Source organism: Scleropages formosus, chromosome 21 (assembly GCF_900964775.1).
Source record: "Scleropages formosus chromosome 21, fSclFor1.1, whole genome shotgun sequence".
Lineage (NCBI taxonomy): Eukaryota > Metazoa > Chordata > Actinopteri > Osteoglossiformes > Osteoglossidae > Scleropages > Scleropages formosus.
In genome coordinates this window covers 10,212,419-10,230,070 of record NC_041826.1, presented here as the reverse complement: position 1 = coordinate 10,230,070, position 17,652 = coordinate 10,212,419, and the positions used below count along the sequence as shown (strand labels likewise).

General features: G+C 50.2%; 1 protein-coding gene across 2 annotated transcripts in view; it reads left to right on the top strand.

Annotated features, from left to right (window-relative positions):
- Positions 1-16,798, top strand: part of pcxa (pyruvate carboxylase a) — a 68,268-nt gene extending 51,470 nt beyond the window's left edge. For both annotated transcript variants that reach the window (XM_018728994.2, XM_029247195.1), the window contains exons 11-21: positions 2,189-2,333; positions 3,069-3,158; positions 4,971-5,192; positions 5,943-6,099; positions 6,240-6,480; positions 7,918-8,167; positions 11,603-11,847; positions 12,472-12,651; positions 13,653-13,901; positions 14,161-14,301; positions 14,905-16,798. In XM_018728994.2, the coding sequence (XP_018584510.2) occupies positions 2,189-2,333; positions 3,069-3,158; positions 4,971-5,192; positions 5,943-6,099; positions 6,240-6,480; positions 7,918-8,167; positions 11,603-11,847; positions 12,472-12,651; positions 13,653-13,901; positions 14,161-14,301; positions 14,905-15,156 (2,172 nt within the window). In that variant the 3' untranslated portion in view covers positions 15,157-16,798. The remainder of the gene's footprint in view (positions 1-2,188; positions 2,334-3,068; positions 3,159-4,970; positions 5,193-5,942; positions 6,100-6,239; positions 6,481-7,917; positions 8,168-11,602; positions 11,848-12,471; positions 12,652-13,652; positions 13,902-14,160; positions 14,302-14,904) is intronic.
- Positions 16,799-17,652: the final 854 nt, after the last annotated feature.

Here is a 17,652-nt window from a genome sequence, read left to right as displayed (position 1 = left end):
CCGAGTGTGACTGCAGTGTGTGTGTGTCTGTGTGCGCGCATGTTTGAGAGGTAGGCAGCGCTGGGTTTCGGGGGGGGAGGGGAGGTGCAGCAAGTGCAGACGGAGGACCAGGGTGAAAGAGGGGCAGCGCTGTTCGCCCGTGTTCTCGAAACGTGCCCAGATGGAGTGCCACGCTTGACTGACTCATCTTGTGCCAGTGTCTCTAGTTGGAGGAACACCGGCTGTCCAGTGGCAGAGGGTCCAAGTGTGCATGAGCCACCTGCGTGCGTGCGTGTGGGAATGGACACTCCATTTGCAGGTGTGCGCTCCAGCGCGTCTACTGCAGTCGCCATAGTGACAGGCACTAAGGGTCAACCAGGTGTTGTGGAGCTTGGGTTCAAAATGATGATAGGCATGTCTTTGGCGGGGGCAGGGATCTGTCACGCCTGCTGCGAAGATGTACTTTGTGGGTGCCGAGTGACTCAGGCCTGGGGTCTCTCTCTCTCTCTCTCACACACACAGAGGTGCTGCAAGTGTGTGTATACTGAGTCAGTTTAAACCCCAGGACAGTCTGTGCACACATGAGGAACATGTTATATGGTGGGAGTGTTTGAAATGGCATGTTTCTCCACTATTGCGTTGGACCCCCCCCCAGTTGATTTGCACTTCTTTCTTTAATATGTTCACTTAGTCAGGCTTCCTGTGGATTTTGCAGTGGGCTCTCAATTACTGGTTGCAGGTCCCATCTTGCATCTGGGGGTCAAAGGCTGTGTGTGTATGTGGGAGAGCTGCCTTATACTATTCACTGGTCTCCAGCACTGAACAAATGGTCTCAATGAAAGTTTTTCTTTCTGGGTTTGCTTGACACGGATCGCAAGACCAAATACACACACTCGCCACCCCTCCTTCAAGAGCCTTTTATGAGAAGATCTCACCTGAGTCATCGTGAACCTCGGCTGAAATTGACGGGGGGAGCAGATGGGAGAATCAATTTTTGTCCGGCTCCGTGTCGCTAGGAAACGGTACCGATAAGCTGTGTGTGTACGCGCGCACGCAGCATAGTGGAACGGCAGAGTGCACGCAGCTCCTCGATGTACCTCGGTCATCTAACACAGGCCCTGATCCCAGCTGGCACGGGCGTGTAGTACAAACTGCACTGTTTACACTGCTTGTTTGTCTCAACTTGTGGGCCAGTAAGTGTTTAATGCTGGTCCTGCTGTCACCTAGGTACTCTGGAACAGCAGTGTAGTGTGTAGCACTGGTGCCTCATCTCCTGGGCTATGTATTTGGACATGGGTTCAAATCTGGCTGTCTGTGTGGAGTTGGCATGTTCTCCCCATGTTGGTGCGGGTTAGTGCTCTGGTTTACTCCCACAGTCCAAAGGAATGTTCCAGGTAAACTGGAAACTCAATTGCTCGTGTGTGTGTGTGTGTGTGTGTGTGTGTGTGTGTGTGTGTGTGTGTGTGTGTGTGTGTGTGTGTGTACACATACTGGTTGTGGAGCCACCGCTCAATACTGACTGCAGCCCATGGCTTGATTATTTTGACACACATTAGGATCTCAGCAGGTCAAACAAGCACTGCCCATGTTCCATCAATGCCCATTGCCACTCCCCAGGGGGCCCCTCTGCAGTAGCTGCAAATCATACTGTGTGTGTGTGTGTGTGTGTGTGTGTGTGTGAGAGAGAAAGAAAATGCGCAGGCTCATGGCAGTGAGGGGACCCTTTCTGTTTACATGTCTTCATTTTTGCTGTTGTCTGTGTCTATTTAATTAGCGGGAAGTGTGGCACTAGCCAGTGAGGAGCACAGCTCTGCAGTTTGCTGTGTCTGGGTTGCCGCACTGGCACTACACCCCCCCCCACCTAATGGAGCCAGATGCAAGTGGTGCTGTTATAACTGGTCCTTTTATTATAATCAGATGGGGGTCCCAGGTCCACTCCTGCAAAGGGGAGGGGCGGGAGTGTGCACCAGGGCTCTGAGCCAGGAGTCAGCACCGTAATGGACCCCGTATCGAGTGCTTAATAGTCCCAAGGGGAGTATGTAAGTCCCAGGGATAGATGATTCTTCAGCCAGACGTCCTGCTGACACGAGAAAGGAGCCCACAGCAGGAGGGTGGGTGGTGGGTTTGTCTCCTCTCCTCTTCTCTCCGTTCCTATGCTGTAATACCCCCCAGTCTGAGTTGCCCCCTTTGTCTCCCTGTGGCCCTGCAGACAAACATCCCCTTCCTCCAGAACGTGCTGAGCAACGACCAGTTCCTGTATGGGACCGTGGACACGCAGTTTATCGACGAGAACCAGGAGCTCTTCAACCTGAAGCCCGTCCAGAACCGGGCCCAGAAGCTGCTTCACTACCTGGGTGTGTGAGTCAGGCCCGTGGGAGCTCGTTCGCATCTCCTTGCATCACAAGATGCCTGTTAATTTATCCTCACTTGTTGAGCCCGCTGCTTATAGATCCTCCCTGGACTTGAACCTCCAACCTTGTGTCATTTGTCTGTTTCTTAGTGTTCCTGTTCTTCCAGCTCAGCTGACTTTTCTTCATCTTCTCTGAAGAGACTTGATGTTTAGCTGCTTGCACAGGTTTTTGCATCCAGTTCATTAGCATGCTAGTGATGTGGTCTTCTGGTTTGCCTATAAATCTGGAAAATGTATTTAGGGTCTGAGCTGATGCCTTAAAACTACTCAGTGTATTTGACCCACTTTTCCTAGTTGGGTCTTTTACTGTATTCATTCAGGGTAAGTACCCTGATCAAAGCAACTACAGTAGGAGCAGGGGTTGGAATCTGTAAGGCAGTGGGTCGAACTGCTACGCCACCTGCTGGTCCTTATCTGTGGCTCTCTGCGGTCATGGGGAAATGGCTATTTGGATGTTGTTGCTGTCCAGGTCCTGTGGGTGGGGACCACACATCCACCTGTTTTGCTGCATTCACATTGACTCTCCTCCGCTTGAATCCTGTTAAATGGAGACGTTCGGATCGATTTCTGCCGAAGCAACGCTTTGCTCTGACGGAAAGGAGCCCACAGTTACCGTAAAGCTTACGGGTTGTGTCCTCGCTCTGTGTGCCAGTAAGAACCATGTCCTTTTCTCCTCCAGGTCACGTGATGGTGAACGGCCCCACCACTCCGATTCCCGTGAAAGCGAAACCGTCGCCTGTTGACCCGGTTGTTCCCATGGTGCCCCTAGGTGAATACACCAACTTCCCCCCAACCCCCGTCACAACCGTACCTCTACCCCGTGGCACAGTGGGGCTGCAGTGCATGTTGGGACAGCTGCTTGGTGCTCGCACTCAAATTATGGTCACGACCTTCATACTTAACACACCAGGTTTGAGTCTTCTGTGGGTCTACATTTATAACTCGGTTAATCTTATTGATTCTTTTCTGTGAAGCATCTTGACATTACTTTCATTTGTGTTGCTTTTCTCTAGCGACTTTACAGCATTAAGCTATTTAGTTATTTACCCATTTATACAGCTAGGTAATTTTACCTCGATTAAGGGTACTGTAGCAGGTGGTGGGATTTGATCCCAGGTCCTTTGAGCTGTAAACCACATTGCTGCCTCCTGCCCACATTAAAGATGTTTATCTCCTTTTTGTTTTCTTTCCCTCACGTGGCAGATGGCATATTTCATCTCCATCTATTAAGAGACCACTCTATGAATTTTCGTAACGCTTTCTTCTCATTGGTTGAGAGGAGCACTGTGTAAAAACTTCAACTTGTGAGCTGCTTACCTCTAGAGTGGCTTGCAGGGTGAGAGCACACAGATGCACCGAGTATGTAGGAATGGGGTCGAGTGTGTAATATAAATAACATGCGCACACAAGAAGAGGCTGCAGTTCACGAAGAGCAGCTGACTGGACTGATGCAACATCTGGATGTTGTATGCTGTATGAGGTGTGTTACAAACAGTGTCTGGCCTACTTGGTTTCCGCTTGTTCTCATGTTTTATTAAGACGCCATCGAGCTGACGAGTTTCTTTTAAATTTGAATTTCCTTCCCCAAGGATCCATTTCTTGTTGTTCATGGTTCCTTGGCTAAAAAGTCAATTACACACCAGAAGGGTATAGCATCAGCAGTGTGTTGCCCTTGTGCCCCACACCCCCTTCCTGTGGTTTCACCCTGCTTACATGCTGGGGGGTTCCGCTACGTTTGGCTCCTCTCTAGTAGTCTGTGTGTGATTGAGCAGCTTGTCAGGAGCATCAGCAGAAAGGTATTTTTGGGCTGTCAAACTTATTCACCGTACAGTAAACAGCTGAACATTTATTCATTTAGCAGTCTCACTTACTCTTTTCTCCAAAGTGACATAGTGATTATTAACTAGTATTTAGCTGACACCTTTATTCAAAGTGACGTACAGTGTTTGATACACTAAACTCCTTATGGTTATTCACACATTTATACAGAGGCGCAGTATCGCGCACACCCACTGCCACAATTTGGAGTGACCAGTTCACCTTAACATGTCTCTGGACTGTGGGAAGGAAACGCATGCAAGGAGACCGTGCAAACTCTACAAACTGAGCTGAATTCAAACCCACAGCCTAGCCTCATGGAGCACTAGCGCTGCAGGGTGTTTCACTGACCGTTTTTAATTACGCTGAAATGAAGTGCAGACACTTCATTTGTACTAGGCCTAATGCAGGCATCCATTTCATTTGTGTATATTTTCACTAAAACATCTTATAATAAGCTGCGTATGCTGATTTAGACAGCTGGCTAACTTTTACTTTATCAATTCAATGGAAGTGCCTTGATCAGGGTATTGCAGCAGGAGATGGGATTCGAACCTGCAGCCCAAATACAAAGGCAGAAGTTCCAGCTATGCCCTTTGCTGCCCCACTATATGTACACTTGTTGTATGGGTGTATGTATTCACATACTTGAATGGTACCAGTGACTGTGTCCAGGTAAGTCAAAAACAGATGACTGATATTCTCAAGTTTTATTTTTGGCCATGGCTACCCCTGACGCTGAGCTGTGATTGGTCGACCTCAGGTGATCCGCCAGCAGGCTTCCGTGAAGTGCTTCTGCGCGAGGGTCCTGAGGGCTTCGCACGGGCGGTGCGCGCCCACCAGGGCCTGCTCCTCATGGACACGACCTTCCGTGATGCCCACCAGTCCCTGTTGGCCACACGTGTGCGAACCCACGACCTCAAAAAGATCGCACCCTTCGTCGCCCACAACTTTAGCAACCTGTTCAGCGTAGAGAACTGGGGAGGTGAGCTGGGGGAGCACTGTGGGCAATCTGGCATCTCCAGGGTCCCTGGTGTCCTGTGTCACTGACTAAATTGTGAGACTTACTGCACTTGTACAGCTGCATTGCCTTGGGGGGCATGTTGAGGGGGTTGGTTTGTAGACCCTGTGTGTACACAAGCCTCTCCTGGGCTGCTGCTCTACACTCAAACACCCAGAAAATGTACTTGAGCACCCTGAAGAGCCTAAATGACTCATTATACTTGCTGGAAAGAGGCTATAGGTGAGCATGGAGGGTTCAGTGACTCAGGGCTGCAAGAGTCTGCTGACATGGCACACATTCATTTACATTTGCTCCTTCACTTTTTTTTTTTAATTTTTTTTAATAAAGGCAACATGCAAATTAAAACTTAAGTAGTTGTAGAGCTTTAGATGAAAGATTATCAAAGCAGCTTCTCTGAGACCACCATGTTGGGTCATGTCTCAAGCAAATGCCTATAGAAGTGACAATTTATATTGACTATTTCAATATCATAGCAGATGGTTTTGGACTCATTTATGTAGTGCTCAGGAGAGAAGTGGCTCTCAAAGAGATGGGTTTGAGACTGGTCTTGAATGATGGAAGGTATTCAGCAGCTCTGAGGGACAGAGTTCATTACATGACGTTGGGGACAAAAGAGAACCTGCACACTTTGGGTTTTGGTCCACCCAGCAGCTATAAGTAGAGCATCCAACTGAATGAACTCGTGTGTTGCTTTCTTTCTACCCCTTCGAGGTGCTACGTTTGACGTGGCAATGCGGTTCCTCTATGAGTGCCCATGGCGGAGGCTGCAGGAGTTGCGTGCGCTCATGCCCAACATCCCCTTCCAGATGCTGCTAAGGGGCGCCAATGCAGTCGGATACACCAACTACCCAGACAACGCAGTCTTTAAGTCAGTACCTTTGCCACTTCACTCTGACACTGTGTGTTTGTTTTCGTTGGTCATCCACTGTGTGGTGCTCTTTCTTCGCTGTGGCATTTCCCATTGCTGACTGTTCTCCACCTTCCCCACAACACCCCTCCCTGCTCTAGGTTCTGCGAGGTGGCCAAGGAGAACGGCATGGACATCTTCCGCGTCTTCGACTCTCTCAACTACCTTCCAAACATGCTGCTGGGCATGGAGGCGGCTGGGGCAGCCGGGGGCGTCGTGGAGGCGGCAATCTCCTACACGGGCGACGTCTCAGACCCTATGAGGCAGAAGTATTCACTGCAGTACTACCTTGAGCTGGCTGAGGAGCTGGTGAAGGCAGGCACACACATTCTGGCCATCAAGGTGAGGGCGTGGCCTGTAATCGAGCACCATATCCGTCTATGCCGTTGTCGCCCCCCCCCCCTTCACCCCGTCCATTAGAACAGACTGGCACTGCCTCAACTCCTCTGCTGGCTTCCATGCTGTGGGAATAAGTGTAGAACAGTAAAAAGGCTTTTCAGTGCCGTGAGCATTAGGCTTTCAGAGCAACTGTGTTCTTACTGGACCCCCCCACCCCCGAATCCCCCTACACACTTGAACCAGCTGCCGCAGTGAGGCTACAAGAGAACGAGGATCTGCCGTCTCCATTCTGAAAAGCTGAGCAAATACTGTGGCTCAGTCCATCTCGATGTATCCACTGTATTTAATAAGTAATGCATTACCTGTGAATCACATGTATATTAATGTCTGTGTTGCGTACTTAGCAAGGAAGTTTATCGTTCCCCAAATATGTGGATGACCAAGGTGCTAGAAGAATGTTTGTTCTGTATAATTGAGGACTTAAGTCTGGACACCCTTGTGGGACTTGTAACAGGTCCGATCACACCTGTGACATACTGCAACCACCTGCCCTTGTTTTATGTAGGGGGGGGTGCGGTCTTCCACTGCCATAGTAAGGAACGCGGTCAGGTAAAACCCTCACTGTGGAGGTGTAAAATCTATTACTTGAAATGGTAAACACTTGTATGTATTCCTAAGCCCAAAACTTGCCCCACCCCTTTATGCTAAAATTTCACCAAATTCAGTTAAAACAGGCAGTTTTATTTCCATGGTTAACATTAACAGTATAACAGGGTGGTTGGCCATTACTCTAATACTGCCTGTTACACTCGTTCAGGTCTTTCATAGCTACTGTGTACCAAGCATTTAAAAAACAAAGCATGCATACAACACGTTAATTTACACTTTAATGCAGCAGAACATTGAAGGTAAAAGAAATCAATGAAAACAATGCGAATGAACTAATGTTCGGTGATATGGTTTGCACGGTCCAGACAGGCCTGTGTTCTCTGAGGTTATGACAGGTGGAAGTAACAAATGGGCTGTCTGGAAATGAAAACGATACGAGAGGAGTTCCGCTGGAATCTGGTCATACGCTGCTCAGGTGGTGGGTGGAGCGGAAAATCCAAATTTGGTTCTTATAAATGTGGAAATGCCTTGTCAGTTGAAGTAGGGATATTAACTGAAATTCCGGGTAAGGTCATATGCTCATGATGCAAATGGGCGTGTCCCATTACCGTCTATCTTGTAATTTTTTTTTGAGTGCTGTTTGTATGTTGCAGTGACCCAGTGCTGTGGTTTATTTTTTTGGTTAAACTGGTATGTTAATGGCAGCAGAGTCAGACTGATAGAACAGCTACAAGCACTGTATTACCTGATCGTTTGGATGTGAACATGTGGTTATCTGGTGTGGAAATGAATGTTAAATGGAAAATTGTCCTTTCCCGTCCCCCCCAACAGGATATGGCCGGCCTGCTGAAGCCCCAGGCGAGCCGCCAGCTAGTGGGAGCCCTCCGCAACCGCTTCCCTGACATGCCCATCCATGTGCACACGCATGACACGGCGGGCGCGGGTGTGGCCGCCATGCTGGCGTGTGCCGAGGCGGGAGCGGACATCGTCGATGTGGCTGTCGACCCGATGGCAGGAATGACATCGCAGCCCAGCATGGGTGCCATCGTGGCCTGTACCAAGGGCACAAAGTTCAACACTGGTGAGGAGCGGGACCCGGAGTCCGCATCCCACCGCCTACACCTTCTCGTGCCAGCGGTCACTTCCCTCGGGTTTCTGCAGGTTACTTGAACGGCTTGTTGCAACCAGGGCAAGGTGACGACGTCCCTACACCAGATCCTTGTTATGAACATCCGCGTTACGAATTCTTGATTATTTTTCTTTTCTTCACATCTCATTTCTAAAATGCGTTGCGGCGCAAAACCTGCATTTATGCTTCCCATCCGTAGTTGGTATCAAAACATCCCCAAACAGAATAGGAGTCTGAATGCAGAGCGCTTCAGTTCTACTCGCTTCTGCATCGGGTTTCCATGTGTCTGGATGTGACATTCCACATATCCTTGACCGGTGTCCCCGTGCTGCTGGCTGCTGCTTTTAAAATCACTCAATGATACGCTGACTTATCAACTTTATTCTTTCTACTTCTGACACTTCTCTAAAATGGCTTGCAGTGTGAGGTGGGTGTAACAGTTCATTGGGCCCATACGGCTGAGTCACAGCTTAAAACTCATTTGTCAGTTGGCCAGTAAATACACCTAATTGAACAGAATATTGTACTTCAACAGAAAACAGGACAGTTTGGGTTGAGAACACTGCTGGTAGATCCCCTGGGACTTGAACCCAATCTTGTGGTGAAAAGGGTCCCCCCCCCCTTAATGTCTTCAGTTCTCCCAGCTCAGTGCAACTTTTTAAATTATTGATTTATCTGCCACTTTCTCCAAAACAGCTTTGAATGTTAAGCTACTGATTTACCCATTTATACAGCAGGTAAGCACCTTGATTAAGAGTGCACTGCAGCAGGAAATGGGGTTTGAATCGGAGCCCTTTGAGTGGAAGTGACGGCTCTTAGCAGTACGCCACCTCCTGCCCGATGTAGGCACGCGTCACCGTTGAGAGGATACGGCACCGTGGGATGTGGGACGGCGCCGCACGACACCGTTCTTTTCATCCCCTTTCAATATTAGCACACACCGCAGCTCTTCATCATTGACTCAGCAGATTGTTTTATCTGGGCGCCAGTGGGCACACGCGACTCTGCCCTTTTGTTCAGCGGGGTATTTACCAGAGCTCTCTGGTTTGAGTACCACGCTCACGGGCACGCCAGCTTTGCGAAACGCACTTCCTTTTGAACTTGCACTGCTGTTTTTTTCTGTTGTTCTGTTTAGCGCTTTCATCCTAAAGTGGCTTCCACAGTTTACAGTTCTGCCCTCACCGTCATTCATTTAGCTTGCTGTTTGTTTAAACACTTCTGGAGCGCTGCCTTGCTCAAGGGTAAATCGGCAGGCTCCCCGCGCTTCTCGCCCTGCCCGGCAGCATGTGGTGGACGGCACGTTGCTATGGCGACGACGTGTCTGCTAGCGGAACCCAGCTCCGTTCGCCTCCTTCACTCATCATTGTGCTGCTTGCTTCCGGTTTATGCCCCTCATGGGCTGTGCCCTGTCCCCAAGGCTGTGGGTACCGCTGTTCCACATGCAGAGCTTGTACAGAGTTCTGCCAGTAACTGAAACGTGGGACGGTGCCCTTTGCCGGTGCTGCCGACCCCCTTGACTGCACGTTCAAAATGCTCGTTTTCCAGTGTTGGCAGCGAATGAACGTGAGCAAAATGGTCACCTTCACGGGGAGTAGCAGGGTGGCACTGCACTACTGTGGTGAGCAGGAAGTGAAGCGGGCAGAGTGTGGCCGGTGGGGGGCTGAGAAGACTTGCCCGCTGGCTCTTTGCCGCTGACCCTGTGGCCGTAGGGTTACAAGCGCAGTGGTCCTGAGATTCTGTGGCAGTGGAGCTTCTGGGGGACCGCTCGTGTGTGTTTGTTTGGACCACTTTTCTCAGCCCGTCTCCCTGACAGACAGATGACTGATGCCTCACTGGCACCGAGACGAGCTGCTGGTAATGGGTGCTTTTTAAACGCCGCGCTTGGCTTCGTGTATGTGTACAGTAGTTGGTACCGTGACGTCCCCTTTTAGGTTCCGACCAGTTCTCCCAGGACAAACATCCAGAATAAATCACTGTTCTGCATCTGTATAAAATGTTGAATACAAATGTTTCCAGTCAAAAATTTGAGTACACTTGTCATTGAATTGGCATCAAGTCTGCACAGCTCTTCAACAGCAGTTCCTTCCTCCACTGCTCACTCTTCCCTCCAGTTTTTCCTGTCTAGGTGACCTTTCACTGTTTGCTGGTGCTCTACCTATGGTTTCTTTATTGCTCTGTTGGGGCTGAACATGAGACTTCTGTAGGTCACGTAGGTAGAGTTCTACTGATCCATCGCAGTGAAGCGATGCAAATTGCCACGTGTTTTCCACATGACCAGATTTTTTTTTTTTTCCCCCTTTCTTTTGAGTCCCGTCTCAGAGAATCACCTAGAAACACCACCTGGTGACTGCTGTGCTCCGTACCCCCACCCATGTCACTAAATGCCCCGTCTCCAACCATATTCAGGTTTCCACACGCCAGCGAATCATCTGTTCAGGCCCCCTCTGTGCACTGGCCCGTGTCAGTTTGTCAGTTCTCATTTTCTCCCGATCTTGGAATAAACTTGGCTTAGCCCCCCCCCCACACACCCCTCTCTTGCCAAGTTTTCCGCGGTGCTGCTTCGCTAATTGAGTTGTGCGGAAGCTGTCAACCAGGTGTGGAGATGCTGCATCCGTTGTGTCCAACCACACTGCCTTCCCTCGTGGCTTTATCGGCTTCCTTCCATCGGAACGCACTTCTCTTCATGAACGGCAGAACAGGCTGCTGTCTCTCAAGCCATTCTCTACTGTACAATATCTTTCCCAAGCAGCCCTCATGGGATGTGAACTAACAATCTTGTGGTCACTCCTCCAATAACCATAACCACCAGGACTCATGCGTGTGACCGAGCTTTTGTTGCATGTTCATGTTATGGTCACGAGAACAGACCGCACTGGCCACATGCATAACGTGAGCAGTCCTCCCAATATAGGGAGGTTGCCTGTTTTGGCGTTTTGCCTCCAACACTCTGGTTCCCAGGCCCTTGATTGACTCTTGTACTGACTCCTCATCCATCTTTTTGTCCACCCCCCCATCTAATTCTCCAGTTGCAATTTGTCATCCTCCAATGGCAATTTATTGTAGCCTTGAAGTGTAATGAATGAGGGTAACTTATTCACTGACAAGCTGTAGAGTGTGTGTGTGTGTGTGTGTGTGTGTGTGTGTGTGTCCATCCATCCATATTGAACTGCTTGAGAGATGGTAGGAGGGGCTCTTCAATTTGCACTAATGACTGTTTGCACCTGAGTTCACCTGAAAGGCTGCTCACTACTCTCACCTGAATACAGCATATCCCTCAGTCTCCCAGGGAGGTGACTTCAGGTGATGTGCCCGCACTGGGGCGATGGGTTTGTTGAGGACCAGCGGTCAGACCGCTATTGAAAACCTGTGTGGTCTCTCTCCGGTCAGGCATCTCCCTGGAGAAGGTGTTTGACTACAGTGAGTACTGGGAGGTGGCCAGAGGACTGTACGCACAATTCGACTGCACGGCCACCATGAAGTCGGGCAACGCGGACGTCTACGAGAACGAGATACCTGGCGGCCAGTACACAAACCTGCACTTCCAGGCCCACAGCATGGGGCTGGGCAACAAGTTCAAGGAGGTGAAGAAGGCGTATGTTGAGGCTAACAAGCTGCTTGGAGATCTCATTAAGGTGAGGCGTTGGACTGGTATGGTGCTATCAGGAGAGAAGTGGCTCTGAAAGAGATGGATTTGAGACCCCTTCAGTGTGGGAGGGGTTTTAACAGCTCTGACAGACGCGGCACTCGTTTCACGCAGTCTAGCCGCAGCCCAGCTGACTCACACATCCCCCCCCCCTTACCCCTTCCTCAGTCTCTTCTCTACAATATTACAATGAGATATTTGGGTCTCTCTCTTGCTCATTGACTTTTGTCAAACATTGTGCTTTGCTGTGGCGCGGCAGACGGTGCGTTAACCGCAGCCGCTGGCACCTCCCAGCCTTTGTTTTCTTGTGTTCCTCCATTAGTCTTGGCACTAATGAGACAATCGGCACTGATCGGCTTTCCTCGCTCCCCCCCCTCGTTTCCTCCACGGATAACGGCGCCTGTATTGGTGCTGCAGTGAATCACCAGGATTTTTAGCTGCGGATGGATTTCTAGAGCTTTCCGCTTTGTTTGCGGCCCTTCTGTCTTGCCTGTTGACACCCTCAGCTGTCACATTTGGGTTTTATGGCTCTGCTGCTGACACCTTGGAAGCTGGCTGTATTTGTTGTGCGTCTGGCCCTCGATCTGCGTGCTGATGGGAGCGGCTCTTGCAGGTGACCCCCTCCTCCAAGATCGTTGGCGACCTGGCGCAGTTCATGGTGCAGAACTCGCTAACGCGCACCGAGGTGGAGGAGCGGGCCGACGAGCTCTCGTTCCCGTTGTCTGTCGTGGAGTTCCTGCAGGGCCACGTCGGCATTCCTCACGGCGGTTTCCCAGAGCCCTTGCGGTCCAAGGTGAGTGTGCACGCCATTCAGGTTGGACTCCTTTAACGGTTGTTTGTCTGCAGTGATTGGAATTTAGTAAAATACAGTGAACCCTGAGGAACCCATCAGTAACACCTGATGGTGTTACTATCTTGGTGCCGAGCTCTTGAGCACCAGAGTCAACGATCCTTACGAGGTGGAGGGGCAGAACCCAAGGAGACATCTCTTTATTTAGAGCCAGGTGCATAATATATGTATTTTCTGTTTTGATAGTCCAGTGACATGTCCTTTATTAACAGCCTGAGCAGGAGGAAATTAATGCTATTGCACCCCAGAGGTGGGTCCTAAGTGGAGGGTGGCACCTCAGTCCACACGCTCAGCTCTTGGTGTTCAGCTGCATTTAAACAGCTTCCTCCCTTTGGTTGGTCACCAGGGAGTATTGCGGAGACGACGGCGTGCCTCTGTTGCTGTGCCAGCGCTGATGCGTGTGATCTGTGACGCCAGAGTCTCCGGTGCCCCCTCTTGACTTATAGTCTGGGCTCTGACTGCGGGCTGCTGTTCTCCCTAATTGCCCCCTCGGTGACCCCCTGCATTGTGGATCTGCTAGTTATGGAGATGTGTGACCATCTGTCGACCGTGTGACTTCTGCAAGTCGCCAGTGGGGGTTGCGTTTCAGCACTGAACCTGCCACGCTGCTGCGGGTTCTGTGTGATATGGCTTTTAAGCATTTGCATTTGAGATACCTACCTGAACCTCTTGGGTGGATAATGTGTTGCGGGGTGCTGCTGTGTCACCACACTATTTTGTCCTTTTGTGTGTAGACATACCGGCTTATTTACTTTTTAATTTATCTGTTCTGTCACCATGTTTATATGTACATGTCGTCTTTATATTATCTCCTACAGCCAATGGAATTAACATTAACATCAGTTTAGTAGGTTCATTCACTTGCTCATTGATTCGTTCATTCAGATGATTGTTACAGTCCCCTTGACCCGCACATTCTCATACTGACCGGTGTCACACTCCAGGTGCTGAAGTCTTTGCCCCGTGTGGAGGGTCGCCCCGGTGCCTCCCTGCCCCCGCTCAACTTCGAGACTTTGGAGAAGCAGCTGCGCGAGGCGCACGGCGATGACATCACCCCCGAAGACGTCATGTCGGCTGCTATGTACCCCAAGGTCTTCCAGGAGTTCCGTGATTTTGCCAACACCTTCGGCCCCGTGGATTGCCTGAACACGCGCCTCTTCCTGGACGGCCCTAAAATCGCTGAGGAGTTCGAGGTGGGTGTCCAGGACCCCTGGAGTCCATGCACCAAATGTGTACAAAATGTGTTCGCACCCTTCTCCACCCAACACCCCCTCCTTCAAGGTGTTAAAAATCAAAAATAAGTACAAAAAATGAGTTCCTCCTCATTGTGTCTGGAGAAACGGTACGCTTCAGTGCTGATTACAGAACGTTGCGGTTTGAACCAATGTGGCATGGGATGGGGTTCGTGCACCAACATGATGGCAGTTCTGAACAGGGGCTCATCCTTCTCAGGTGGAGCTCGAACGTGGGAAGACCCTGCACATCAAAGCCCTGGCGCTGGGGGACCTGAACAAGGCCGGTCAGAGGGAGGTCTTCTTTGAGCTCAACGGTCAGCTGCGGTCTGTCCTGGTCAGGGACACAGTGGCGATGAAGGTACAGAAGACTCCTCTGCACGCTTGGTGGTGTAGTGATGCAGCAGTGCTCAACACATCTGTGCGTGGGTGCATGCGCAGTCTTTGCACTCCATTCGAACCCTGAACGCGTGTGTGGAATTCATTTCTCACGCCATTACGCATGTATAGATCCTTATTGTTGCTGCACTGGAAGAGGAACGGCTGAAGTGGTGGCGCTTTACCAGCCTGTCTCTCTGGAGTCAACACGCCTCCTTCAGCATCCCTCTGTAATTTGTTGTGAAGTAGTCGAGTGCTTCAGGGTTTCAACTTTCCTCCAAACCTTAAGAAGGCGGTCGTTTTGCCCGGTGGTGGCCGGGGCACCAGCTGAGCTGCGCAATCTCGCTGCATTCCAAGCTGAAGGCAGAAAAGCGGCAGATGAACCCAGTGTGACGTGGGTGTGAACGCACATGTGCCTGCACACACTCAGCCCTTTGGCCTTTTAGTTTGAACAAAGGCTCCACTGATTTCCTCCTCTCGTTAATGTTCTTTCTTTGGGCCTCGACAGGTCGTTGAAGGCAAGTCCCGCTGTTGTAACCCGAACGTGAAGCTGCAGTCTTCATCTCTCCTCCGTGTTTTCCTGCAGGAGATGCACTTCCACCCCAAGGCCCTGAAAGATGTGCGGGGCCAGATTGGCGCACCCATGCCAGGCAAGGTGGTCGAGGTCAAGGTGAAGGCAGGCCAGAAGGTGGAGAAAGGGCAACCGCTCTGCGTCCTCAGCGCCATGAAGATGGAGACGGTGGTGAACTCCCCGCTGGCCGGCACCGTGGCTAAAGTGTACGTCACGCCCGACAGCAGCCTGGAGGGCGACGACCTCATCCTGGAGATCACGGAGTAGGGGGTGGCACCCAGGGGCGGGGCAGATGGGGTTGGGGGGACGTTTGCAGGGAAAGGGCATTGGGCAGCATGAAAAGAATGTTTACAAAGTCTTCCTCACTGCAGATACATGGGTGCTGTGTTCCTCCGCAGCGCAGCAGGGCACGCAGGTCTTCGATTTAATGGCTTGGTTAATGACAATTAGTGTAAACGAGGACAGGGGCTTGTTGGGGGCAGTGGGATGGGCAGGGAGCCCACAGCTGCGCCGTGATTGATGGATACAGGGTGTGTATCACACACAGCCTCGCCGCTTCCTCCGCCGGTGGCTTTTTCTCCTTTCCTGTTCGGTGGTGTCGATTGCAGAAACGCTTTCCAGCATCTTCTGTGGAACGTGGCTCAGGTGTGGTCACCAGTGAACGTCAGCATGTGGATCTATGGCTGGAAACACTTTGCGTACTTTAGATTTTTGTGATTTTTTTTTAAAAGTATTTTTTTAACCTTCTTAGTTTTGCTACAGAATGTCAGTGAACGAACAGTCCCAGGGGCTCATAGTTCTCACATCAGTTTTTTTTTTTGGTTGTCTTAACCCAAAAGAGAACGCAAACATGCACACATACCTACTTTTTGCCTCCACTGTCTAATTTTGCGTTCCATCGCGCACGCAATGACCGTAAGGGAGGCGGCTTTGTTACACACCACACGCCTTCGGCCACCTGCCTTGCTTCACATGGAAGACGAGTCCTCTCACTTAAACTCAAGTCTTACAGCACGACATGACTTGAATGATCGACCAAAATGTTTGTTCCGCTTTTCTTCCTGTGTAGCCCAACTCCCCTCCCCAACAAAAATCAGTGCTTAAGCACACAGCTGTTCTTGACCAACTGCCTTCTGAACCAGCGGCGCTGCTCAGAGTGACGCCTGCTTCAGTACTAATGAGTCTTTAAAAGATCCTTGCTCAGGATCCTCCACATTCCAGTGTGTTCCAACTCAGGAACAAGTGCTGTCCAACTGGACCAAGCAGTTCTGGTATTAAATCCCACTCCACCTTTTGGGCCCTAATTGTGTAGTTTACTTTCTATTTCAGAGCCTCGTTCTCCTGCTTGGTCTCGTTCTGATTTGTACTCCCCTTGTAGCCCAACTGCGTAGACACTTTGAGCACAACTGGGATGTGTTGGAGTATCATACGGAGTGGACACGAGTCTTAGAGCTGCCTGAACCATAGCTGAGTCCACACGTGTGTGAGAGAGGGTCATTCTTCTACCAGTTCTCTCATGTGACCCCAGCTCTTGCTTTCTGCTTACACTTCTATCAGTTTTTCTCAGCGTTCTCAAGTGTGGAGTCTCCAAACCCTGCCATCTGTGTCCTCTTGGTTAGTCCTGCCCTTGTTCGCTACTAAATTGGACCATGTTTGTTTACATCATCAGTGTTTTCGTGACCACTTTAGTGTAACAAAGTCTGACGCTTCTCCGGAGTGCAGTGGCGGGTGTCGAGCATTTGGACCGAGCACCATGTCGATGGTGTCAAATGGAACTTCGGAGCAATAATGGAACGACAGCATCTCAGTGCCTCCATGTGAGCACAATAACTGTTAGATCCCCGCTAGGTTTAGATACTGATAAAAGGATAATCGCTAGTATTTGCTGGTGTGATCTGGAAACGTGATTGACAAGAGTGTAACGTGTAGTCTAGAGCCTCACACACTTCTGTTCAGTTTTCAAATGTGCAGACATGTGGTTTCTAATCCAATAATGTAAAAAAAAAAAAAGCAGCTAAATAAAGGAAATTAATAAGCAATCTGCTTGGGTTTTGTCAGAGCATGTGTGTTCATTATCTCCCCTCCCAGTGAACCGCTCGAGTGTTTCAAGCCTGTGATCATAATGCATCGATTTATGACTGAAATTAATGAAATGCACCCAAAGGAGCATGAGGTGTCTAGAGGAAACAGAAGTGTGCGTGTTTGTGTGCGCGCTCACATTAAGAGCGATGGTTTCCCTGTTTTCCGCTCTTCTCACTCTCCTCAGTTCCCCTTCAACAGGCACCGTTGTTGGTACAATAACCACTCGCACTCCAAGGTTTGACTTTGAATCTCCAGCTCCGGTCACATGACCATTAATGTCTGAAAGGACAACCTCCTAATGTCCTCTGAAATGAATTGTCTGCAGCAAATGGCTTTGTGAAGATTCGTTACTTCTTGGAAAGGTGCAGAATCCTCGTGTTTACCTCAATGTACAGGGGACACGTAGCGACAAAGGAGAGTTGGAATGGACTTTCTGGCTAGGCTGGAAGGAGACGACGGGAATGTGCCGGCAAACGGCATGGGGAGAGCAGCCCGACAGCAGATGACGGGCGGGAACTGTCAAAAGCCCGGACAGAAGATCAGGCGATGTGATGCAGCCCTGGCGCCGCTGAACTGAACTCCTGAGTCAAAGTGGCTCCCAGCCTGTTGAAGGAAGCAGGAACCCTGGTCTGATGTGACTGCATTGCCCTTGGAGGCTGGAGGAAATGATAAAGCAGGAAT